Source organism: Rattus norvegicus, chromosome 1 (genome assembly GCF_021556685.1).
Source record: "Rattus norvegicus strain SHRSP/BbbUtx chromosome 1, alternate assembly SHRSP_T2T, whole genome shotgun sequence".
Taxonomy (NCBI): Eukaryota; Metazoa; Chordata; class Mammalia; order Rodentia; family Muridae; genus Rattus; species Rattus norvegicus.
This window is the reverse complement of record NC_141534.1, coordinates 208,645,301-208,672,127: the sequence shown is the minus strand read 5'-3', so window position 1 is coordinate 208,672,127 and position 26,827 is coordinate 208,645,301. Positions and strand designations below refer to the sequence as shown.

Genomic DNA, 26,827 nt, shown 5'->3' with positions numbered 1-26,827 from the left:
GAATCCTTTGTTGCCTTTTCTCAAACATGATGTTGCTGCCAACATTGATCTGTAGGCTGTAGACATGCCACTGCAGGCTGTGCCTTGGATCCCAATTAGCATCTTTCCTGTGAATCTGTATCTCTTCTATAGAGCCCACACTAATGATTTTATTTTAACTGGTAATGTTCAAAAGACCTATATCCCCAAACATGATCACATTCCCCTAGACACTGGCCCTGTGACACATGTTGGGGGCCCCAGGACAGGTCATACCTGGATGGAAACATGATTCATGAAGAAACAAGAAGAGCTAAAACTGAGGGTTTTTGTTGGGAATTTGTGGGAAGTAAACTTGGATGTAGGCGTTTGGAGTACTTTGGAGGCATCTGGAAATCAGAGGGTGAGGTCAGCATTTAAACAATAGCAGGTGCTATAGTGTAAGTGTGGTTTAAAGATTAGGGCCCCTGAGAGAAGGCAGAACCTAAGGATAGGGCTCAGCAGGAGGCTACAAGGAGGAGCCCTTGGAAGATAATTGTTAGAGGCTCCTTGTTATTTTTTTTCCAAGCTGATTATTTTAAAAGTCCGAGTTTAACCCCATCTAGCTTCTTTTCTGCTGATTAACTGTAGTTGTGACTGCCTTTCCTGACACACACACACACACACACACACACACACACACACACACTTCAAACACTGTCATTTACCAATCATTCTCCAGGATGTTCTCATCAGAAATGATGCCATGCTCTTATTAAACCTCCAAAACTGGCAACTTAATAAATCCTCATTATCTGTGTCTGGCATTCTGGAATAGTGATGCAGAGAGCTCAGTTAAATACAGGAACCTTTCAGCATGTCTACAATGAGTAAGCTGGTGGCTGGCTGTTTTAGGATTGGACTCCCCGAGGGAACAGTTTAGTGGGAACAGAGAGGAACAAGGTAAATCTAAGGCTATACTGGGCATAGATTCCAGGCTGCCGATGAGGATGACTGAGTGTCAACCTTGACATGGGAAATTAGGAAGAGGAAGCCAACAAAGGGGAAAAGGAACGAGTGCGCATGAAAGAGAAGTTCAGTGCAGAATCACAAACTCCTTTGTAAATGGTACTGATCCTGGTCCTCTCCAGACACCTGGACAACTGAAATCCAAGTTACAACCAACTGACACTAAGGGACTCAGTCATGGGTTAGATATGCAGATTGCAGAGTGACTAAGGATGGAACACTCTTCCCATGGTTTTGTGGTGCCTCCTCCAAGGACAAGGGCCCATAACCGGGATTAACATCCTTCTCAGGGATACCAGCCCCACAGAGCTGCAGCATTACACTGTAGCTTTTCCTAATTTTTCTGTTACTGTGGGTTTTTCTCCTGTCTCCTTATGGTGATGCCAAGCATCCTGCAAACACTGTTTAACAATGACCTGGACTGACCTGGAATTTGTTACACAACTTTTGCTTGTCTTTCTGACATGGTTGATAAATGAATCCCATGCTGTTAAGGGCCCCTCACTGAGGCTAGGTCTAGGATAATGTAACAATTCTTTTTTTAAATATAGACTTTATTTTGTTATTGGTTATTTTTATTTATTTACATTTCCAATGTTATTACCCTTTCTGTTTTCCCCTCCACAAACCCCTTATCCTACCCACCTCCCTTCTGCTTCTATGAGGGTGCTCCCACACCCACTCACTCACTCCCACCTCACTGGCATTGAGCCTTCATAGGAACAAAGGACCTCCTCTCCTATTGATGCAAGGTAAGGCAATCCTCTGCTTAACATGCAGCTGGAGCCATGGGTCCCTCCATGTGTACAATTTGGTTGGTGGTTTAGTCCCAGGTAGATCTGGGGGCTCTAGTTGGTTGATATTGTTGTTCTTTCTGTGGGTTTGCAAACCCCTTCAGCCCCTTCAGTCCTTTCTCTAACTCCTCCATTGGGGCCTCCCTGTTCGGTCCAATGGTTGGCTATGGACATCTGCATCTGTATTAGTCAGGTGCTGGCAGAGCCTCTCAGACGACAGCTATACCAGGCTCCTGTCAGCACGTGCTTCTTGGCATCAGCAATAGTGTCTGGGTTTGGTACCTGCATATGGGATGGATCCCCAGGTGGGACAGTCTTTGTATGGCCTTTCCTTCAGTCTCTGCTCCACTCTTTGTCCCTGCATTTCTTTTAGACAAGGGCAATTCTGGGTTAATATTCTTGAGATGGGTGAGTGGCACCATTTCTCAACCTGGGGCCATGCCTAACCTCTGGATTTAGTCTCTACAGGTTCCATCTCCACTTTGTAGGGTATTTCAGCAAACGTCATCACTGTTGGGTCCTGGGAGCTTCTTGCTTTCATGGCATCTGTGACTTTCTAGTGGCTACAATATATAATATATACAAAGAACTCAAGACGTGAGACTCTGGAGAACCCAATAACTCTATTAAAAATGGGGTACAGAGCTAAACAAAGAATTCTCAACTAAGGAATCTCGAATGGTCTAGAAGCACCTAAAGAAATGTTCAATATCTTTAGTCATCAGGGAAATGCAAATCAAAATGACCCTGAGATTCCACCTCACACCAGTCAGAATGGCTAAGATAAAAAACTCAGGTGACAGCAGATGCTGGTGAGGATGTGAAGAAAGAGGAACACTCCTCCATTGTTGGTGGGATCGCAAGCTGGTACAACCACTCTGAAAATCAGTCTTGTGGTTCCTCAGAAAATTGGACAGGAGGAGTAGAAGGCAGGAAATAATCAAACTCTGAGCTGAAATCAACCAAGTAGAAACAAAAAGGACCATAGATATTCCATGACAAAACCAAATTCACACAATATCTTTCTACAAATCCAGCACTACAAAGGATAATAAATGGTAAAGCCCAACATAAGGAGGCAAGCTATACCCTAGAAGAAGCAAGAAACTAATCGTCTTGGCAACAAAACAAAGAGAAGAAAAGCACACAAAAATAACCTCACATCCAAATATGAATATAACAGGAAGCAATAATCACTATTCCTTAATATCTCTCAACATCAATGGCCTCAACTCCCCAATAAAAAGACATAGATTAACAAACTGGATATGCAACGAGGACCCTGCATTCTACTGCCTACAGGAAACGCACCTCAGAGACAAAGACAGACACTACCTCAGAGTGAAAGGCTGGAAAACAACTTTCCAAGCAAATGGTGGGAAGAAGCAAGCTGGAGTAGCCATTCTAATATCAAATAAAATCAATTTTCAACTAAAAGTCATCAAAAAAGATAAGGAAGGACATTTCATATTCATCAAAGGAAAAATCCACCAAGATGAACTCTCAATCCTAAATATCTATGCCCCAAATACAAGGGCACCTACATATGTAAAAGAAACCTTACTAAAGCTCAAAACACACATTGCACCTCACACAATAATAGTAGGAGATTTCAACACCCCACTCTCATCAATAGACAGATCATGGAAACAGAAATTAAACAGAGACGTAGACAGACTAAGAGAAGTCATGAGCCAAATGGACTTAACAGATATTTATAGGACATTCTATCCTAAAGCAAAAGGATATACCTTCTTCTCAGCTCCTCATGGTACTTTCTCCAAAATTGACCATATAATTGGTCAAAAAATGGGCCTCAACAGGTACAGAAAGATAGAAATAATCCCATGCATGCTATCAGAACACCACGGCCTAAAACTGGTCTTCAATAACAATAAGGGAAGAATGCCCACAGATACGTGGAAATTGAACAATGCTCTACTCAATGATAACCTGGTCAAGGAAGAAATAAAGAAAGAAATTAAAGACTTTTTAGAATTTAATGAAAATGAAGGTACAACATACCCAAACTTATGGGACACAATGAAAGCTGTGCTAAGAGGAAAACTCATAGCGCTGAGTGCCTGCAGAAAGAAACAGGAAAGAGCATATGTCAGCAGCTTGACAGCACACCTAAAAGCTCTAGAACAAAAAGAAGCAAATACACCCAGGAGGAGTAGAAGGCAGGAAATAATCAAACTCAGAGCTGAAATCAACCAAGTAGAAACAAAAAGGACCATAGAAAGAATCAACAGAACCAAAAGTTGGTTCTTTGAGAAAATCAACAAGATAGATAAACCCTTAGCCAGACTAATGAGAGGACACAGAGAGTGTGTCCAAATTAACAAAATCAGAAATGAAAAGGGAGACATAACTACAGATTCAGAGGAAATTCAAAAAATCATCAGATCTTGCTATTAAAGCTTATATTCAACAAAACTTGAAAATGTGCAGGAAATGGACAATTTCCTAGACAGATACCAGGTACTGAAGTTAAATCAGGAACAGATAAACCAGTTAAACAACCCCATAACTCCTAAGGAAATAGAAGCAGTCATTAAAGGTCTCCCAACCAAAAAGAGCCCAGGTCCAGACGGGTTTAGTGCAGAATTCTATCAGACCTTCATAGAAGACCTCATACCAATATTATCCAAACTATTCCACAAAATTGAAACAGATGGATCACTCCCGAATTCCTTCTATGAAGCCACAATTACTCTTATACCTAAACCACACAAAGACCCAACAAAGAAAGAGAACTTCAGACCAATTGCCCTTATGAATATCGACGCAAAAATACTCCATAAACTTCTGGCAAACTGAATCCAAGAGCACATCAAAACAATCATCCACCATGATCAAGTAGGCTTCATCCCAGGCATGCAGGGATGGTTTAATATATGGAAAACCATCAACGTGATCCATTATATAAACAAACTGAAAGAACAAAACCACATGATCATTTCATTAGATGCTGAGAAAGCATTTGACAAAATTCAACACCCCTTCATGATAAAAGTCCTGGAAAGAATAGGAATTCAGGGCCCATACCTAAACATAGTAAAAGCCATATAGAGCAAACCAGTTGCTAACATTAAACTAAATGGAGAGAAACTTGAAGCAATCCCACTAAAATCAGGGACTAGACAAGGCTGCCCACTCTCTTCCTACTTATTCAATATAGTTCTTGAAGTTCTAGCCAGAGCAATCAGACAACAAAAGGAGGTCAAGGGGATACAGATCGGAAAAGAAGAAGTCAAAATATCTCTATTTGCAGATGATATGATAGTATATTTAAGTGATCCCAAAAGTTCCACCAGAGAACTACTAAAGCTGATAAACAACTTCAGCAAAGTGGCTGGGTATAAAATTAACTCAAATAAATCAGTAGCCTTCCTCTACACAAAAGAGAAACAAGCCGAGAAAGAAATAAGGGAAATGACACCCTTCATAATAGACCCAAATAATATAAAGTACCTCGGTGTGACTTTAACCAAGCAAGTAAAAGATCTGTACAATAAGAACTTCAAGACACTGAAGAAAGAAATTGAAGAAGACCTCAGAAGATGGAAAGATCTCCCATGCTCATGGATTGGCAGGATTAATATAGTAAAAATGGCCATTTTACCAAAAGCGATCTACAGATTCAATGCAATCCCCATCAAAATACCAATCCAATTCTTCAAAGAGTTAGACAAAACAATTTGCAAATTCATCTGGAATAAGAAAAAACCCAGGATAGCTAAAACTATCCTCAACAATAAAAGGACTTCAGGGGGAATCACTATCCCTGAACTCAAGCAGAATTACAGAGCAATAGTGATAAAAACTGCATGGTATTGGTACAGAGACAGACAGATAGACCAATGGAATAGAATTGAAGACCCAGAAATGAACGCACACACCTATGGTCACTTGATTTTTGACAAAGGAGCCAAAACCATCCAATGGAAAAAAGATAGCATTTTCAGCAAATGGTGCTGGTTCAACTGGAGGTCAGCATGTAGAAGAATGCAGATCGATCCATTCTTATCACCCTGTACAAAGCTTAAGTCCAAGTGGATCAAGGACCTCCACATCAAACCACATACACTCAAACTAATAGAAGAAAAACTAGGGCAGCATCTCAAACACATGGGCACTGGAAAAAATTTCCTGAACAAAACACCAATGGCTTATGCTCTAAGATCAAGAATCGACAAATGGGATCTCATAAAACTGCAAAGCTTCTGTAAGGCAAAGGACACTGTGGTTAGGACAAAATGGCAACCAACAGATTGGGAAAAGATCTTTACCAATCCTACAACAGATAGAGGCCTTATATCCAAAATATACAAAGAACTCAAGAAGTTAGATCGCAGGGAGACAAATAACCCTATTAAAAAATGGGGTTCAGAGCTAAACAAAGAATTCACAGCTGAGGAATGCTGAATGGCTGAGAAACACCTAAAGAAATGTTCAACATCTTTAGTCATAAGGGAAATGCAAATCAAAACAACCCTGAGATTTCACCTCACACCAGTGAGAATGGCTAAGATCAAAAACTCAGGTGACAGCAAATGCTGGCGAGGATGTAGAGAAAGAGGAACACTCCTGCATTGTTGGTGGGATTGCAGAGTGGTACAACCATTCTGGAAATCAGTCTGGAGGTTCCTCAGAAATTTGGACATTGTACTGCCTGAGGATCCAGCTATACCTCTCTTGGGTATATACCCAAAAGATGCTCCAACATATAAGAAAGACACGTGCTCCACTATGTTCATTGCAGCCTTATTTATAATAGCCAGAAGCTGGAAAGAACCCGGATGCCCTTCAACAGAGGAATGGATACAGAAAATGTGGTACATCTACACAATGGATTATTACTCAGCTATCAAAAACAATGACTATGAAATTCGTAGGCAAATGGTTGGAACTGGAAAATATCATCCTGAGTGAGCTAACCCAATCACAGAAAAACACACATGATATGCACTCATTGATAAGTGGCTATTAGCCCAAATGCTTGAATTACCCTAGATGCCTAGAACAAATGAAACTCAAGATGGATGATCAAAATGTGAATGCTTCACTCCTTCTTTAAAAGGGGAACAAGAATACCCTTGGCAGGGAATAGCGCGGCAAAGATTAAAACAGACACAGAAGGAACACTCATTCAGAGCCTGCCCCACATGTGGTCCATACATATACAGCCATCCAATTAGACAAGATGGATGAAGCAAAGAAATGCAGACCGACAGGAGCCGGATGTAGATCGCTCCTGAGAGACACAGCCAGAATACAGCAAATACAGAGGCGAATGCCAGCAGGAAACCACTGAACTGAGAATAGGACCCCCGTTGAAGGAATCAGAGAAAGAACTGGAAGAGCTTCAAGGGGCTCGAGACCCCTTATGAACAACATTGTCAAGCCACCAGAGCTTCCAGGGACTAAGCCACTTCCTAAAGTGTATACATGTACTGACTGTGGACTCTGACCTCATAGGTAGCAATGAATATCTTAGTAAGAGCACCAGTGGAAGGGGAAGCCCTGGGTCCTGCGAAGACTGAACCCCCAGTGAACTAGATTGTTGGGGGGAGGGCGGCAATGGGGCGATAGGGAGGGGAACACCGATAAGAAAGGGGAAGGGGGAGGGGGATGTTTGCCCGGAAACCGGGAAAGGGAATAACACTCGATATGTATATAAGAAATACTCAAGTTAATAAAAAAATATTTTCTATATCAAAATGTCAGAGCCCACCTCAATTACACACACATCGCCATACAAGTTCATATATTGTTGGTAGGGTTTTCATTGAAGTGCTATTTTGTAATTATGTAAATGATTATGAGGCAAGGCACTGGATCTCTTGGAGGAAAGGCCATGACCAATGACCCCTTCTCAAGGTTTGGCTTCTTATCCAATTTTCTCACTTAAAATTTCAGCCCAGGATAACAGGAACACCTCATAAATACAGAAGAAGAGAAGAGGAAGATAAAGCAGACAAACTGCCATGGGAAATATGGCTCAATATTTTTCTCTGGCTAGAGAGTTCCACAACCAGTTCCAGGAGACCTCCTCCTCTAATGCCTCAGTCTTTGGAACTTGTCACACAGAATCTACTGGGGTTGGTGTGACACACTCATTGATAAGTGGATATTATTATTATTTGATATTTTAAAATTTATTTTTTATTGTATATTTTATGTATTTATATTTCAAATGTTATTCCCTTTCCCCTCTCTCCCATTCCTCCTTCCCTTCCCTCTGCTTCTGTGAAGATGCTCCCACTCCCACCCACTTACTCCCATCTCAACACCCTGTCATTCCCCTACACTGGGAAAACGAGTCTTCACAGGACCAAGGGCTTCTCCTCCTATTGATGCCAGGCAATGCCACCCTCTGCTACATATGTGGCTAGAGCCATGGGTCCCTCCATTTGTACATTTTGGTTGGTGGTCTAGTCCCTGGGGAGTTCTGAGGGATCTGGTTGGTTGATATTGTTCTTCCTATGGGGTTGCAAACTCCTTCAGCTCTTTTACTCATTTCTCTAACTCTTCCATTGGGGTCCCTGTGCTCAGTCCGATGGTTAGCTACAAGCATCCTCATCTGTATCAGTAAGGCTCTGGCAGAGCCTCTCATGACATCCATATTAGGTTTCTGTCAGCAAGCACTTTTTGGCATCAATAATAGTGACTGAGTTTGTTAACTGCATATGGATGGATCCCCATGTGGGGCAGTCTCTGGATGACTTTTTCTTCAGTCCCTGCTTCACTCTTTGTCACTGTATTTCCTCCTGTGAATATTTTGTTCACCCTTCTAAGAAGGACTGAAGCATCCACATTTTGGTCTTTCTTCTTCTTGGGCTTCAAATGGTCTGTAAATGGTTTCTTAGGTATTCCAAGCTTTTGGGCTAACAGGTACTTATCAGTGAATGAATATCATGCGTGTGTTTTGTGACTGGGTTACCTCACTCAGGATGACATTTTCTAGTTCCATCTATTTGCATAAGAATTTCATGCAGTCATTGTTTTTAATAACTGAGTAGTACTCCACTGTGTAAATGTACCACATTTTTGTATCCATTCCTTTGTTGAAGGACATTTGGGTTCTTTCCAGCTTCTGGCTATTATAAATAAGGCTGCTATTGAAGAGTTAAATTTTAAAAGGATAGTCACAAACAAGGCCCGGACGTGCCTGAGGGAGAGTTTGAGATAGGTCTGGACGTGCCTGAGGGAGAGTTTGAGATAGGGCTTGCCGGACTAGCTATCAGTCCCAAGGACACTGACCATCTGGAGTCATCCCCTCCCCTTCCTTCACTCCCTAGGAATGCGTCATCCCCCTGCAGAGTGAGATAAGTTACCCTACCCACATTGCTGAGCAGCTAGATTGCATGCACCCTTTGCTGATGTAATCCCGTGCCAAAAGTAACTGTGCACCATTTGAATTAGCCAATCCTGTGTAACCGCGCGAAATTCCCTGGCTTTCCCTATATAAACCCCTGCCTGAGGAGCCTCGTGGTCGATTCCTCTGTCTCCTTCGTGAGACACGTTTCGGCCCGAGATCTCGTTAATAAACGCTACCTCTTGCTGTTACATCAAGACTGGCTACTCGTGTTTCCTGGGGAACCCCATCCCGAGACTAGAATGAGAGGCTCCCCAAATTTAGGGGCAGCTCTTTCACTATGAACATAGTGGAGCATGTGTCCTTGTTATATGTTAAAGCATCTTTTGGGTGTATGCCAGGAGTGGTATAGCTGGGTAGTACTATGTCCAATTTTCTGAGGAACAACCAGACTGATTTTCAGAGTGGTTGTAATAGCTTCCAATCCCACCAACAATGGAGGAGTGTTCCTCTTTCTCCACATCCTTGCCAGCATCTGCTGTCACCTGAGTTACTTTAGCCATATAGTACAGTAAACCCATGGTACACCACATAGGTGCAAAGAAAATAAATATGAAGGAAGGCTCAAGTAAAGATCCTTAAATCTCACTTAGAAGGGAAAACAAAATGGTCGTAGAAGGCAGACAGATGGAGGGAACTGAGGGAAGAGTGCTAGAGGGGAATAGGGACAAAGAAGCAGGTGGTGGGAACAACAGGTGAGAGGCCAGGAGAATGAATTGAAATCTGAAGCTGTTGGGAGGGTTGTGGGGAAAGGAAAATCTCTAGGAAGTTCCAGAGACCTGGGATAGGGGAGTCTCTCAGGAGTCACTGTGGGTACCTTTAGCCGAGATACCTAACAATGGGGTCAGAGAATCTGAAGAGGTCACCTCCTGTAGCCAGGCAAGAAGTCCCAGTGGAAGGATAAGAAAACCAACTCATTCCCCAAAATTTTCAACCCCAAATTTATCCTGTCTAAAAGAAATGCAGGGGTGGAGCAGAGACCAAAGGAAAGTCCAACCAATAACCAGCCTACCCATCCCATACGCCAGCACAAATTCCTGACATTATTAATGATACTCTATTGTGCTTACAGATAAGAGTGTTTGTGGCTGATGGCCACCCTAAACTCAAAAGCCTGTGGCTCATGGCATCACCACTTTCTGGAGCCTTTTCTGTGGGATTTTGTATGCACTGTTAGCACGCAGCTCACTCCAGTCATCAGGGTGTGAGGGAGGAGATGGTGGTTGTTCTTCAGGGCATGGTTCAACTTCTCTGATGATCTTATTTTTAGTCTCTACCAATAATAGCCTCCAGGAAATACCTGTGCCATGACCTGAGAGCATCCACTGGCCTTTACACGCACGCACGCACGTGCAATTCCTACCAATGAACCTGTATTTGACAATCCTTTGTGGTACTATTTATATAAAAATGCTCTTCACTGTTCACTCATCTTTTGCTCTCTTTTGCCTGATCCCTCGAAATGTAGCACATCCATGATGAGTTGGTCACTGAGGTTATTCCCTGGCTCTAGCTAACACAGTAAAACTCACCACTTCTGTACTTTCCCCTACACGGCCTTGTCCTCTGTAAGCCTCCATCTCTGCTCCTATAACATTTCCTTTTTATTATTATTACTTTAATTTTGAAAATCATTTCCAGAACAGGACTCATGACCCGATTTCTCTCAAGCTCATAAATGAACGTTGGACTAGTTAAATATAGCCACCGTTTCTATAGGGCACCTTCCTGTCCCCTATTCCGAACTGGAGAGATCCAGCTATAAAATTTGTCCTAGGAAAAGATGCTGATGGTGCGAGGGCTGATTATGCTTCCTTTGCTGTTATAGAACTGGTGAGATGCGTCTACCTTGTGGGTGATTCCAACATTTCATTGGCGGGTCCTATGTTATAATAAGAACTCTAGATAATAAAAAAGATTCTGACCAATTCACAAAAGACAGCAGTTAGTATGCATAATTACTCTGGCTATAAATAAAATTCTCCAAAGTATTATTTAGTGGCAGAAAGATACAAAAAAGAGATAAGAGCTACACAGAGCTGCCTACAAGGCTCGTGTTACCCTTAAGGATGCATAGAGAGACAAAAAGGAATGGGCTCTGTGATGGCTGATACTGACTTTCAGTATGTTGGGATTTAGGGTCACCTACCAGACACACTTTTCAGTGTGTTTGTAAGAACATTTCCAGAAGGGATTAAGTGAGCGAAGGGGTCACACCCTCAATGTGAGTGGCACTTCGGAATAGGTGGTTCATTAAACAGGGTTTTAAAGGAAAAAGCAGCACATGTGCCTGCGTTTGTGTCTTCTTTCTGAGCACATGTGTCTATCACTGATGCTGTTCATGCTGCTGCTGCTGGGAGCCTCCATTGACTCTATCAGATTCTAGATGCTTCTACCTTCCAACAGGGACTCAATGCTAGGAACTTCCCAGACAGAATCCAGGCTTTTAATGCCAGATCGGGTTGCTGAGGTAACTGTTTTTGTACTGACCAACGATTTGGCTCTGCTTCTCCAGCATAGACAGCTATTGTTTGAGTGCCCACCACCTATGCTGTAAGCTGATTTTAAAATAATGTTTAATTTTATTCTTTCTCTCAAGCAGTACATCCTCACCTCAGCCTTTCTTCTTCCCGGTCTCCTCTATATCTCCCCTCTCCCCAGATCCACTGCTCCCGTGTTTTCCTTCAGAAAAGAGCAGGCCTCCCAGCAATAATAATCCCCTTTTAGAAAACACATACATGCATACCTACATGTACATACATAATCTGTTGGTTCTGTTCCCTTAGATAACTCTGGGTAATACAGAGAATGGTTTTGTACTTCTAGGGAAACAGAGTAATAAGTGCCTTTAATGGGGTGGTTTCTGGGACAAGTTCTCTAACGCGACTACAGTTCAAGTAGATAAAGACCTGGGTAATAAGGAAATCATTGCTAACACATTCATGCGAACTTTTTAAATAATGGGGCCAGATAGATTCATTTCATCTCTGTCACTGCTTGTGAGAATCCAGGAATTCAGGGGCACAATACTCAACACTTTTGAACATTTAAAATCTGAGGAGTACAATAATGCTAGATTATTGTCTTGAACATTCTTGATAAAGTAAAAAATGAAAAGAAAGAGACCAGAGGTGATTTCTCAGCTTCAGATATAAACAACCTAAGGCTTCTATGTGTGTTTTGAGAGAGAATCATCTTTCTTATAGTCATAGGGCTGGGTTGCCAGAAATAAAACAGAAGTCCTTGTCCCATGATCGAGTGACTGACACTGGAAGTCTAAGCCTTAGCCTTGAAGGGCATTACAGTTAAAGTTAGGGAATGATTGGAAGAGACCAGGATCCTGTAACCTGGTGTGAAGACATATGGGAAGTCTCTGAGGCTGTGAATATTGAGAAATTGGATTCTGTTCGTTTTGTTTTGTTTTTTTTCCCATTATAGAGCAATTATTTTGTGTTGGTTTTTTAAAATAAATTTATTTAATCTTTATTTTAATACTCCAGATTTTATCCCCCTCCTGGTCCACTCTCTGACTGTTCCATATCCCATACCTCCTCCCCAACCAGCATCTCCATCTCCACAAGGATGTCCCCACCCCACATCCCCCACCCCACATCCCCCACCCCACATCCCCCACCCCACATCCCCCACCCCACCAGACCTCTACACTCCCTGGGGCCTCTAGTCTCTTGAGAGGTTAGGTGCATCTTCTCTGACTGAACCCAGACCCAGGACTCCTCTGCTGTACATGTGTTGGAGGCCTCCATATCAGCTGGCATGTGCTGCCTGGTTGGTGGTCCAGTGACTGAGAAATCTTGGGAGTCTAGGTTAATTGAAACTGCTGGTCCTCCTACAGGGTTGCCTTCCTCCTCAGCTTCTTCCAGCTTTTTCCTAATTCAACCACAGGGACCAGCAGTTTCTGTTCATTGGTTGGGTGTAAATATCTGCATCTGACTCTTTCAGCTGCTTGTTGGGTCTTTTGGGGGCAGTCATGATAGGTCCCTTTTTGTGAGCAACCCATAACCTTAGTAATAGGGTCAGGTCTTGGGGCCTCCTCTTGAGCTGGATCTCACTTTGGGCCTGTTGTTGGATCTCCTTTTCCTCAGGCTTTTTAAAAAATTTTTGTCCCTGCAGTTCTTTCAGACAGGAACAATTATGGGTCAGAGTTTTTGACTGTGGGATGGCACATCTCTCACTTGATGTCCTGTCTTTCTGCTAGAGGTAGACTCTACAAGTTCCTTCTCCCTACTGTAGGGCATTTCTCTTCCCTCCCAGATCTCTGGTACAGTCTGGGGGAATATACCCAAAAGATGCCCCACCAGGTCACAGGGGCACTTGTTCTACTATGTTCATAGTGGCCTTGTTTGTGATAGAGAGAAGCTGGAAACACCCCAGATGTCCCACAACAGAAGAATGGATACAGAAAATGTGGTTCATTTACACAATGGAATACTACTCAGCTATTAAGAACAAGGACACCCTGAGATTTGCAGGCAAATAGATGTAACTAGAAAATATCATCTTGAGTGAGGTAACTCAGACCCCAAAGGAAATGCATGGTGTGTTCTCACTAATAAGTGGGTATTAGCCAAAATAAGTACAGAATACCCATGATACAGTCCACAGAACTTAAAAAAGTTAACAAGCCAAAGGGCCCAAGTGAGGATGCCTCGGTTCCAATTTGGAGGGAGAAGAAAGCAATCATAGGGGAGGGGAAGGAGGGAGGGACCTGTGAGGGAAAAGGGATAGGGAAGAGGAGCATATGATCAGGTATTGGGTGGGTTGAGAAATTGGATTCTGATAGGTTGGATTTTCTTTGTTAAGTGCCACTACACATCTGAACTGGCAGATGAATCCCCACCACTAAACCGAACAGAGGAAATTAACCCTGAATTGTATCTGAAAGCATCAATGAGCTTCCCCAAAGTAGATATCAAGGAGGACACTGCAGATGCCTTTCATAACCCATCCTCACTACCCTAAACATGTAAACAGACTCAAATTTAAGCAGATCCCTAAAAACAAGACTTCTATAATAATATAGTTTATTGCCATTGCCCTTGGTGCCTTTTCAAGAAAGAAGGTAAGAGCCCATTGCTGAAGACTTCACATGTTCCAGACATAGGACTTGGAGGACTCAATCTAAGTCTGACCAGGAAGCTTTGTCTCTGAAGACTAGCTCTCACTTGCCAAAGGATCAATGTATCTGCTAGTGGAGAAAATAATCTACATTTCCAGTGAGCTGCAAGCCTGTGAACTACAGCAATGGCCAGCAAAAAGATCTGTAAAGGTGTAATAACAACACCTAACTGGACTTAAGCACACTATATATGCTTGGTACTATAAGCTAGTTAATTACTTCTGGCTGGTGAGAAGTATTACTGCCACATTTTCTAAACTAATATAATTTCTAACTGTAATCTGAATACTTATCCATATATATGGAAAACCATCACTAGTTAAAATGCAGAGATCAACTTAACTGTTGGGGCTTCCATTTCTAATTAATACATTTACAACAATAACCCTACACTGACGGCTCAGAGAACATCATGGAAGAGGGGGTGGAAAGATTGTAAGAGTCAGAGGACATTTGCTGCTGCTGCAAAGAGGAGACTGAGTGAAGTGGGTAGGGAGAAAGAGTGGATCCGAGAGGAGCTGTGAGGAGAAGTACAGAGTGAATATGAACAAGATAGGTAGTATAAAATGCTCAAAGGATTAACAAAAATATTATTTATAAAAGAACCAGGAAGAAGTAAATGATACAATATCAAGCAGATACTCTTCAGAAACAATGTTGATGAAGGGACTTTCCAAGGTAAGCAAAAACTGAAGAAGCTCATAACCACTAGGCCAGCTTAGAAAGTATTTGTCAAGGAGTTCCACACTCAGAAGCAAATAAGACTACTTTCATGAAAACATGTAAACTCACTAAAAGAACAGATAAAAAGAAAAAATAAGGAAAATAAGACTTTATGGATACACCAAATCACCACACTGTAAGAACACTTTGAAGCAAGAACAGAACTATCAACATGAACATTCAAATCCTTATAAACAGTTCTGAATTAGTGGGAACCAGGGTTGGTTCAAGGCTGAGGCTTAGGAAGAAAACCACCAGTATTGAATATTGGTTTGATCTGTGGTAGAAGGAACTACTTATGTCCAATAAGTCTATGCAAAAGGAGACAAAGATACTGTCTGCAATCCCCAAACCAATGAGATACAAAATAACCAATGAAAGCAGCTGGTAGTCTGTGATCTAGGATGCTGGAACCCACATTTAGACTACAGATAATTGGAAGGAAGAGGAAGAGAACTTATTTCTGTAGATCACAACGGAAAGAGCATCATAGCTAGGTGTTAATAGCTGGGCAAAGGCTGAATTAGACATATGACGGACACAGTCTTAGCTCACCACAAACTATGTAATGCTTTTGTAATGCCTTTAGAAGGAAAAGTAGAAACTTCATGTTAAAGACCTCAACCCAGTTGCAACAGTCATTTCCTGAAGGGTATTAGCATGGGTCTTCAACTCAATGCTTATTGTATTGGAGTGGAAGTTGTCTACAGAGGGAAAGGTAAGTGTAGAAGCTCACACACTAGTGGCCAATGACAGTATTTATGGCTTATCTGCCAACTTTGGGGAGCTACCATGCACTGGTATGCAGAGCTTTTCCATCATCTGGGATGCAGAATTTCTGTGGGATATTTTGCATGCATGACAAAGATGAGAATGGTCCTTCACAGAATGAAAAATGCTGAATCAATGTTTAACCTAGTCCTGGCTTTAGCAAGTGAATTTTTGATGCTGCTCATCCCTGCTTCCTCAATCGATCATATTTTTGTCTTTTTTCAGATGTGGAATATCTGGAGTGGAAAAAAGTCAATGAATATGTTTTCAACAGCACATATCTATATAGCGAGACTATAATACTCTTCTGGGACTGTAGCATCGATGGCTAATCTGTACCTCAAAGAGCATGGCTGAATCTCGGTATGGGAGGGAGTATGTGAAATCTGGGTACTAGGGAGTATGTGAAAAGCTTCAAGAAGCATCACAAATAACTCCATGCTGTAGCAACTGACCCAGATCTCAGCAAGGTTGATTTCCCATCTTATAGGAGCTGAGCTTTCAACCAAGAAGAAGGTTGCTAAGGGTCTTTACCATGCTCATGTCCTGGAATGTCTGTAGCAGCCCCCCAAACCTGGTCTGAAGTCTTGAAGTACACAGAGCACTTTGTTGAAAGACTTTCTTTCTTTCTTTCTTTCTTTCTTTCTTTCTTTCTTTCTTTCTTTCTTTCTTTCTTTCTTTCTTCCCTTCTTCCTCTCTCTCTTTCTTTCTTTCTTTTATCCATGTCTACCCATTCACAATACAGACCAGGTACAGTGGCCAAGGCTGAGGTGTACACAGGGTAGGTTTATTCTTTCTCCTCTTTCCACACAGTGTAGGAACACAGCCTGTGGTAAGCACAAGGAGGCCTATTTTTCCTTTTATTGGACCTTTTATTTACATTTTAAATGTGGTCCCCTTTCCTGGCTTCCCCTCTAGAAACTTGCTATTCCATCCCTCCTCCCCTTGTTTCTATGAGTGTGCTCCCTCACCCACCCACCCACTCCCTCCCACCTCCCCACTCTGATATTCCACTACACTGGGCATCGAGCCTTGACAGGACCAAGAGCCTCTCTTCCCATGGATGCCCAACAAGGCCATCCTCTGCTACTTATATAGCTAGAGCCTTAGCTCTAGCTAAGTTCTTAAGTCCATCCCTGTGTTTTCTTGGGATGGTGGTTTAGTTCCTGGGAGCTCTGGGGGTGTTCGTTAACAATATCAATATTATTGTTCATCTTATGGTGTTGCAAATCCTTTCAGCTCCTTCAGTCCTTTCTCTAACTCCTCCATTGGGGACCCTCATTCTCAGTTCAATGGTTGGCTGCAAGCATCTACCTCTATATTTGTCAGGTTCTGGCAGAGCCTCTCAGGAGACAGCTATATCAAAGCCTGTGCTTTCAAGAGATCAGGGCCAGACATTTGTCCTGAGGCTCCTCACAGCAGAAGCTGAAGGAAAAAGCTCTCAGGAACAATTAAAGTGACTTAAAGCTTCAGGACTTAACCTCCCTGCAGAGTGGTGTGGCAGAGGTGGGCAGGGTATCCTCATACTGTGAGTGGGAACTGTGCCCTCATTCAGCAGAGCCTCTGCTCACACTTTCTGAGGGTCACTGGTTTTTAAAAACACCCCCTGCAGAAGGTTTCAGCTCAGCCTCTGTCCCTCTGACCACTTCATCTGAAATGGACACACATGGAAAAGGTGTTTACCTGAGTCTTTTGTACTCTGCATCACCTTTCCCCTACATTTGGCACATTGTTCATATGCTGGTGTGTCTGCACTCCATCCTTTTTGCTACACTTGAGACTCTCTAAAGCAGGTTTACAGAGTTCATTGATGAGCTTATCCCCCACCCCAGTTTTTTGTTTTAATCAAATTTACTTAGCTTTTAAAATTCTTCTTTTATGAAGACTTCTCAGCAAAATAAGAAACATCACAGCCATTCCTCATCCCCATAAAGGATACATAAAAATTAGGAGCCACTGTGATCCCTGGTGGTGAAACTAACTATACATCCTGCTTCCCTAGAATGTCAAACTAGCAATTCTCCCTCTCACCGCTCCTTTTCAGCATTGTTCTAGAAACTGATGTCACTCCCACAGGCTGCAAAGATGTGAAGGAGGCTGGAGAGCAAGGGAAGAAACGAGTCTGTTTTTAATCTCCGTGCAACATCAGTCATGTGGAATACTTTGTGATTCCACTACAAAATGTCTCTTAAAAGAAGCAAATGAGGGCCGGAGAGACAGCCCTGAGGTTAAGAACCCTTTTTGATCTTGTAGAGGACATGGGACCAGGTCTTAGCATGAGTTCAGCTCAAAACCAACTATAACTCCAGTTCCATTGGATCTGACACCATCTTCTAACCTCTGCTGGCTCATGCGTGCACGTGATGTGCATATGTATGCTCAGGTACACACATATAAGATAAAATAAATACAAATTTAAAAAGAAGTCGATGGGTTCACTGATGCGAAAGAAGGGAAAGCAAATGTGTGAAATAAATACTTTAATATCTTTGTACTTGTGAATAATGATAACAACAATAATAACAACAATAATAATTGGAGATTCAAGTGCTTAAATTCCATTTACAATAGAGTATAACAGGAAATACTTTGGTACTACTTGTGCAAATGTTCACCAAGACTCAGAAACATTCCTGAAATTAAAAAAACCCAAATAGTGGAAATATGGTATGTTCATGCATGTGGAGACTCAATATACTCTGGATTTTAATTTTCACATAGTAATTTATAGTCCAATGCACTTTACAACCAAATCCAGCAATAGTTCTGGAAATAGACAGGTGGACACTCTAAATGCATGTGATACACGAGCAGGTGGGTAAGAGGGGAAGGGATGGCTGGATGGTGGATAAGTGAATAATAGATGGCTGGATGGTGGTTAAGTGAATAATAGATAGGTGGATGGTGGTTTTGTTAAATGATGTGTAAGTGTTTAGTTGTGTGAATAATAATAAATTGATCAGCAGCTGCCCCAGCTTTGGGGGTTTCCTTTGTGGAAGTGACATATGTGTGACCTCCTAAGAAAAGGTCCATGTTATAGACACTTTGCCATTCAGCAGCAAAGAGCAGGGGCACCCTGCTCTGGCTGGGAAACCCTAGGAGCCATAGCGATGAGTGACAGGTTCTGTCATCTTTACTTTTCTTAGAAGGCATCTACCTGCTTTCGCAAAAGTCAGTTATTCTGCACTGAAAGCTGGCTAAATAATTTACTTAGAGTCTTTCATGGACCTAATAATAGGAAATACACAACTTGGGTATAAATGAGCAACTGGCCATATAAAGCAAGATGTTTTGTGTATGCAACAGTGGGATTTACAAAACAGAAAATCAATTAAATGTTCCTGAAATGCCAATATGGAGGTAGGCTAGGGTCAGGTTACTGTGACAGACCTATGAATGTGACGGGATGGATCCCTGGAGCAGTATGCTGAGATGGCATATTACCTCAGTGACCTTCCATGATTCTTATCCACAATCAACTGTGAGGAAATGCTGTATCATCTGCAAATATTAGTCATGGAATGTGTCAGACTAATTACAGACAGGGAAGGAAGAAAGAGAGTGAGAGGTACAACGGTGAAGGGTCAAGAAGAGAGAGAAAGGGCCTCATTGGAAAACATAGTAAATCTTAAATAGACTCTGACCATTGCAGTCACTCTTTCTCCCAGGCATGTGGGGAAATACACAATGGGTGGGGGAAATCTTTCATTATTTTTTCAGCTCCTCTCTACCCATGACATTATTTTATATTGTTCTTTGAGGCTGGATAAATGCTTTTGGCAGCTCAGACTGGAAGGGACATTGCACAAAGGTGGAGGTGAAAGAAAAACAAAGGTGAAAATGTTATCATTCTTGAGAAAGGTTTTACATTTGAATATAGGTTTAATTAAAAAAATAAACATTGCCCCTCATTTTAAATTTAAATAAACAATTTCCAACACTGAGGATATAAGTTACAGCTTTACTTTGTTTCTCCATCAGCATTTCGTGATGGTGAAGACATTTGCTCTCCTGAAACTTGTTCCCTGAGGATTAAGAGACACCACACTGGTCGAGGAGTAGGTATATTTAAGGGCACAGGACCACAGTATTTGAGGGAGCTGGACTCTCACAGCTTCAGCCTGGAGAAGTGCACAGAGCCACCCAACTTCTGAAGGGCTCGGGCATGTGAAACTGCAGCTCAGACTCTTCCCAGAAATCCTGCAGGAATCCAGCTGTGTACCTGCCTCTGTTGAGATGCAGAGTGTAGATGACCTTTTCCCACCCATGATACTTGTTACCACAGTCCCAAACACAAGCAGCAGATTTCCTCACGGTGGACTCATGTAGCTAGAGAAAACTTTCCTTTCCTGGTGAACTAGAACCTGCGAGTAACGTGACCGTGAATCCTCCTCTGCTGTAACTCTACTTGAGACTTGGATACAAACAACTGAGCAGGTCTGGGCCAGCACCTGGCTTCTGGCCACAGACAACAGGAACACAGAAGAACACCTGCGTCTTATCTATCCTGGGAATAATCTTCTGAATAATCTTCACTGTGGTCTTGGCTGTCAGGTACAAGGACACAGGACCCGGTGCTTGGAGAAGACCTCCCATGGGGCTGAGGTTGTCTTGGGTTGCATCATACAGCCAAGGCTGTCCAGGTACAAGTTAGTACTTCTTGATGGTGGCAGATAACTGTAGCCGGACTTTTTGGCTATTTGATAGGGTTCTCTCTTCTCCACCCTAATCCCTTCCAACCCCCAATGCTAGGTAGATGAGAAAAGTTAGAGGGGAAAGGGGACATGGGTCTCTTTAAACTACTTCCTGATGATTAGGGGCATCGAGTTCCTTGGGGCAAGTCCAATTTTCATTGTTCAGCTATCTCCAACCAGCAACCCAGCAAGCATCAAAAGCTGCAAGAGGATCCAGCAGCAGCAGAGGGAGGAACAGCTGCCAAAGCCCATCGGGACTCTGGCACTTTATAACCCTCTCAAGAATCCCCAGAACTCCAAATGTAAACTATCTTCAGCTGGCAGAACATCCCTACCAGAGCCCGAGACAAATCAGTTAGCTGCTGTGAATGATCCAAAGTAGCGCCGTGTCTCACATTTGGGATTAAAACAAAAACATAACATAATGCTTACTACTGATATCTCTGAACTCTGACCAGCAAGACAGAAGCCTTTCAGACTGAATTGTGTAGTGTGACCCCAAGGGACCTTAGACTCAGCCGGCTTTTATCCCAGCATCTGAGCATCTGCAGAATACTGAAGACGCACTTAGGAATTCAACTAGAAAATTTCCCAGTTTCAGAGGGCCGTGGGGAGAGCAGAGTGTGTTTCCTAGAAGCGAGCATTTCATCACCAAACTGCAGTTCTCCTGGGCACGTCTTGTTCTATGCAGAGCAGTTGTAGGTTAGCTGCAGGTGCACTTCAGATAATCATTCCAGAAAGTCTCTGCTCATTAAGTAGTAAAACCAGTGGGGTGGAGAACCTTGGGAAACTGAAATGTTAAAATGTAAAACTTCACCAAGAAAGAAGAAAAGAACAAAACTGCCTTTGAGGTAAGCAACTAAACCAGAAAGGGCTCATCCTGCTTCCTATGGTCCTAGGCAGAATCCCTTCCTCCTACCTTCTGTGGGCCGAAGGTTGACAAAGGGGAAATTATTATTTGTAATACCTAATACAATATGTATGCCATAAAATTGTTTTCATGTTGAAGTTTAAGGAAATTATGATAATAAGAAGAAGGTCTGTAATACTTAGTACAGGATGTAATTATCTGGGGGGAGGGACAGAATTTTGCTTTGTGATATAGGCTGGCTATATATATATATATATATATATATACATATATATATGTGTGTGTATGTATGTATGTATTTCCAGAGTTTGGGTCACTTAAGATCATGAGGTTCTCCTGTGTCAGGAAAATATGGATGCATATCTGTAAATACTTCTTTTTTTTTTTTTTTTGGTTCTTTTTTTTTGGAGCTGGGGACCGAACCCAGGGCCTTGCGCTTCCTAGGCAAGCGCTCTACCACTGAGCTAAATCCCCAACCCCCTGTAAATACTTCTGAGGAAGTCACAGGTTTGTTCTCTCTCTCTCTCTCTCTCTCTCTCTCTCTCTCTCTCTCTGATTTCTGTTTATTAGCTACTGTACGTCCATCCTCAAGCCTGTATCCATATCCATGCAGATAAGTTCATGCTTGTGACTTTTTCAGTGTTTGGGTATTGAAGCATTCCCAACCCCAATGGAGTTTATGCGTCTTATTCAAAAAGATTATACAAAAAGGTTATACAAAAAGATTCAGTCAGAGTGAACACACTGAGTCTGTCTCTGGAGAGTCTGTCATTGGCTTCAGGATCTGAATGCTATATTTTACATTCTGGGTCAACAGTTGCATCAAAGCAGAGCCCCTCGCTGCCCTTTCACACAGCCTTTTCCTGATTTTACTTTCATTTCTAGCATCACCACGTCAGTTTGCTGAAGCGACACCAACTCTGACTCCATGAAAAGTCAAGTCTTTGATGCATACAAAATTTTCTCAGGGACTTAACACACAATATCAATCCATGTCCAAAAGCTATTTCTATAGACTATGTCCCTGGCTTGCTCTTTTATTCAACTTGTGAGTCAATAGAGTAGAAACTAAGGGAACGTCCAGAACTCCTTCCCACCCTGCCTCCCATATTTTTTATTAGATATATTTCTTTACTTACATTTCAAATGTTATTCCCTTTCCCGGTTTCTTGTCCATAAGTCACCCTTCCCCTCCTCCTCCCTCATATGGGTATTGCCCCCATCTATCCCCCTTACTGCCCCCCCCATATTCCCCTGCACTGGGGGTCCAACCTTGGCAGAACCAAGGGCTTCCCCTTCCACTGGTGTCCCAACAAGGCTATTTTCTGCTACATATGAAGTTGGAGGCCTGGGTCATTCCATGTATAGTCTTTGGGTAGTGGTTTAGTCCCTGGAAGCTCTGGTTGGTTGGCATTGTTGTTCTTATGGGGTTGCAAGCTCCTTCAACTCTTTCAGTCCTTTGTCTAATTCCTCCAAAGGGGGTCCTGTTCTCAGGTCAGTGGTTTGCTGTTAGCACTGACCTCTGTATTGGACATGCTCTGGATGTGTCTCTCAGGAGAGATCTATATCTGGTCCCTTTCAGCATGCATTTTTTTAGCTTCATCAATCTTACCTAGTTTTCAGAACTCCTTTTTTATTATGTAGGTGAAGGGCCATATTGTCACAGAGGTCACACTTGGATCTGTCTGTTGAGTCTGTCATCTGCAGAAGAACCTGCATGTTATTCCCCAGACTCTAAAGCCAGAAAGCAGGTATCAAAGCAAACCCTTCATACTGCCTGGTAAACTGTGCAGCCTCAATTCAGATTGTATTCTTCCAGCACCCCCACTGTTCCTACCACAACAGAAGCTAGCCTGTCAGCTAGTAAAGGTGTTCTCAGAAAGGATTTATTGAAGGGGGAGATTAGTGTTCATGTGAGCACCAGCACCCCAAGGACTGGGGACTAGGAAGCTTGGGTTGAAGGGAAAAGGAGAAAGCCAGTGGAACACTGGTTTCTCTTCTATGGGTTCTGGGCTGCCATGATGGGAAGATGTTTCTCCACCACATATGCCCTGTCTTACTATAGGTCAAAACAGCCAAGTGTCCATGGACCGAGTCCTCTGAAACCACGAGACAGAGCTATTTTGAAGAGCTATTTTGGCCACAAGGATGAAGCACTAAGTATTGCAGCATAGCTAATGTGCGTCACAAGCCCTGGCATGGTGCAGCCTTCAGGAAGAAGAAGGAAGTCCGTGAAGAACTTAGTCTGGAAGGGATAAAGCCTCCTTCCAGCAGCAGTTGCTGCAGATGCTCTTTTCTCTACTGCACTGTTGTCCCAGAGTGTCTTAGCAGTGGCCACAGATGAGCTTCCTCCTCCTTTGCCTCCCTGATATTCTTGGAGTGTTTTAAGAAGCTTAGTCAGGAGTAATAAGTTAATGCAAAATGAACTCCTTTTGTTTGTTTTGTTTTTCTTACCGGCTTGCATTTGTTTTGTGTTTTTAAGTTTTGTTTGAGAAAGAAAGAAGAGATATTGGGTGAGTAAGTAAGTAGGATCTGGGAGTTATGGGAGGAGAAAGAAGATGATTAAAGTAGTTTGTGCAAAAGAAGGGTTTCAGGCCCAGTGTTTTTGTCTATGCAAATGGTCCTTTTCACTGAGATTATGACGAGCTTCCACTTTACCCTTTGTGTGCAGGCATTCATCTAGATTCCCCAAAACTTTTTGTTGGAAATAATTAATCTTTCCCATGAGTTTGATTGTCATCATATTTATAAGTATGATGTGAGACATATGTGACTTCACTTTTGACACTTAAACTTGTGTTCTATAGATTACCTCTTTCTCCACGCCAGCTTAGACTTCCATGGCTCAGTAGGAAGCTGTGAAATGGAGAAGCCAAGTCACTAACTTGGTCCTTTCAGAGACAGAGTATCCATGATGGCCTCTCCACCTTCCTTGTGAGGTTTGGATTCTAAGTCCTAGTTCTAAAACTAGGCCCTGTGATGGTTGTAGGAAGGTACTGGATGAAAGAGATTTATTCTGTGACAATCACCATTATCACACACTGAAATCTTCCAGTCCAGGAACATGGAATCTCTATTTATATAAACTTTAATTACTTTTGAAATGGTTTGTATTTATCAGGAAGTGAAACTTGAGTGTTTTGTTTACACCGTCACTAAGAATTTTGTTTTGAGGTTAGAGTAAGTGGAACTGTCCAGTCCTTGCATCATACAAAGGTTTTCTAAAACAGTGATAGGTGTGCCTTGCTTCATGAGGCTGCCCTCAGGAAAGCATGTTTAGAAATAACCCAGGCCAAGAGAATAGTCTTTACATCTCTGCTTAATGTGAGAAAGAGGGTAAGAGTCTGCCTAGGGCGAGCTTGACATCCTTGTTCCTCAGTGTATAGATGAGGGGGTTTAGGGTTGGGCTGAGGATTGAGTATAGCACTGAGGAAACTTTGCTTCTTTCTGGGCTGTAGCTGGAAGCAGGACTGACATAGGCACAGAACACAGATGAATAATACACAGAGACCACGATGAGGTGGGATGAGCAGGTAGAAAAGGCTTTCCTCTTGCCCTCAGCAGAACGCATGCGCAGGATGCTGGCAATGATGTAGCCATAGGATAACAGAGTTAGCACAAAGTTGATGCCTCCATAAAAGGCATCTGCCACAAGAGTCATAATGCTATTCACATATGTGGGGCTACAGGAGAGCAGGAGGAGTGGGGGAATCTCACAAAAAAAGTGGGTAATGACCCTGGGGCCACAGAATGACAGCCGTGTCATCAGACCAGTGTGCACAGATGCATTCACAGCACAGATGGACCATACACCCATGGCCAGGACCCCACATAGCTGTGGGCTCATCCTAGAGCTGTAGTGCAGTGGAAAGCAGATGGCCACATAACGGTCATAGGCCATGACTGTGAGCAGCAGCAGCTCAGAAGATGCTGACCACACAAGGAAGAAGAGCTGGGCCATGCATCCCTGGAAGGAGATGGTGTTTTCCTCAGACAGTAGACCAACCAGGGCCTTGGGAATCACAGAGGAGGTGCACACGATATCCATGGTGGCCAGGTTGCACAGGAAAAAGTACATGGGACTGTGGAGCCCAGTGCTGGAGGTGACCAAAGCAATGATCACAATGTTGCCCATTAGAGCCATTGTATAGAGGGACAGGAAGCAGCCTATGAGGAACAATCTTAGACCAGGGTGCTCTGAGAACCCCTGAAGGATGAACTCTGTCACTACTGTCTGGTTGAGACTCAACATCATCATGGAGAGAACGCAGTCCACCGTTGTGTCTGTCAGGTTCTGAGAAAGTATCACCGTTTACCACTTCAAAGTCTCGTTCCGAACTTTCTGCTGTCAGGAAGGGAAGGAGTGAATGTATTTCCTTCATGGGAGCCTCTGGTCTTTTTGTGGTCTGTGTATAACACCATTGAAAAACCCCATATATTTCATTTCCTTTTGATTACCCCCTAGACATTTTCTCCATGTAGATTTGAATCAAGATTTGAATCTGCTCCTCCCTCATCTTCTTTAATGTGTGGAAAGAGCTCAAGTTCAATGAGTGGAAGCATCCTTCATTCAGGATCTGCCTTTGCTTTATTTCTCTGTCACTACTAAACTGTGCTTGTCAGCACAGCTGTACCCCTTATCTCCACACCAGGCATTCTCCACAGGAGGACAGTTTTACATGGACACACTGAGATAACTCTTGTATGCTGGTTCACACCTGGCCTCCTAGCTTCTGAGTCATTTTGTCTCTTCTGATCTCTGGAGAGGTTGCTCTACGGGTAATCTCAACTTGATAATGGCATCCCCATGGCCCAGTAGTCATGTGTTTCTGGAATTTTACCTATCTGTGGCTTCTCCTATGCTTGAAACTGTCTTGACTCTAACCCACATTAAATCTGTCACCAAGTGAATGTTTTTCAAAACCCAGCCCAGTAATCCCAAAGTCACTGTGGGGAGGAAGAACAGAAGATGATGTGCAATGTTTCACACATGGGAAGGAGAACATTAAATAAGAATGATGAAGGGGGTGAAAGTTAGGAGGAAGGCTAAGGTAGGGAATATGTGGAGAGATGAGCAACACTAAAAGCCTCTTGAAAAATTTGAATCCTGTGAGCGACAACAGTTGTAATATGTGGCTGCTGCTGAAGTAGTGCACAAATGTTATGAACTAACCAGTTATTTTTTCTTTTTCTTCTTCCTTCCTTCCTTTCTTTCTTTCTTTCTTTCTTTCTTTCTTTCTTTCTTTCTTTCTTTCCTTACTCCTTCCTCCCTCCCTTCCTTTCTTTCTTTCTTTTCCTAAATTTCTAGCCCACCTCAGCAGGTAGAACCCATATGTGGTACGGTTAACAAGGCCAAGAACCTGTGACTAGATGTATCATAGCCCTCAGAAGAAAACCTACTACTGTTTTTCTACTAAATGTACATAGCATTAAAATGACTCCTCACAATGTATTGCGATGCCCATA

The 26,827-nt window shown here is 42.6% G+C and overlaps 1 protein-coding gene and 1 non-coding gene across 2 annotated transcripts; both read right to left on the bottom strand.

Moving 5' to 3' along the window:
* Positions 1-16,516: 16,516 nt before the first annotated feature.
* LOC120100392 (small nucleolar RNA SNORA51) lies at positions 16,517-16,645 on the bottom strand. The gene has a single exon (XR_015655900.1). It is a non-coding gene; the product is annotated as a small nucleolar RNA SNORA51 (small nucleolar RNA).
* Positions 16,646-24,680: 8,035 nt separating this feature from the next.
* On the bottom strand, positions 24,681-25,613 carry Or13a26 (olfactory receptor family 13 subfamily A member 26). Its single transcript, NM_001000243.1, is given in 1 exon segment — positions 24,681-25,613. A coding segment is annotated over 1 exon segment (933 nt).
* Between the last annotated feature and the right edge of the window lie 1,214 nt (positions 25,614-26,827).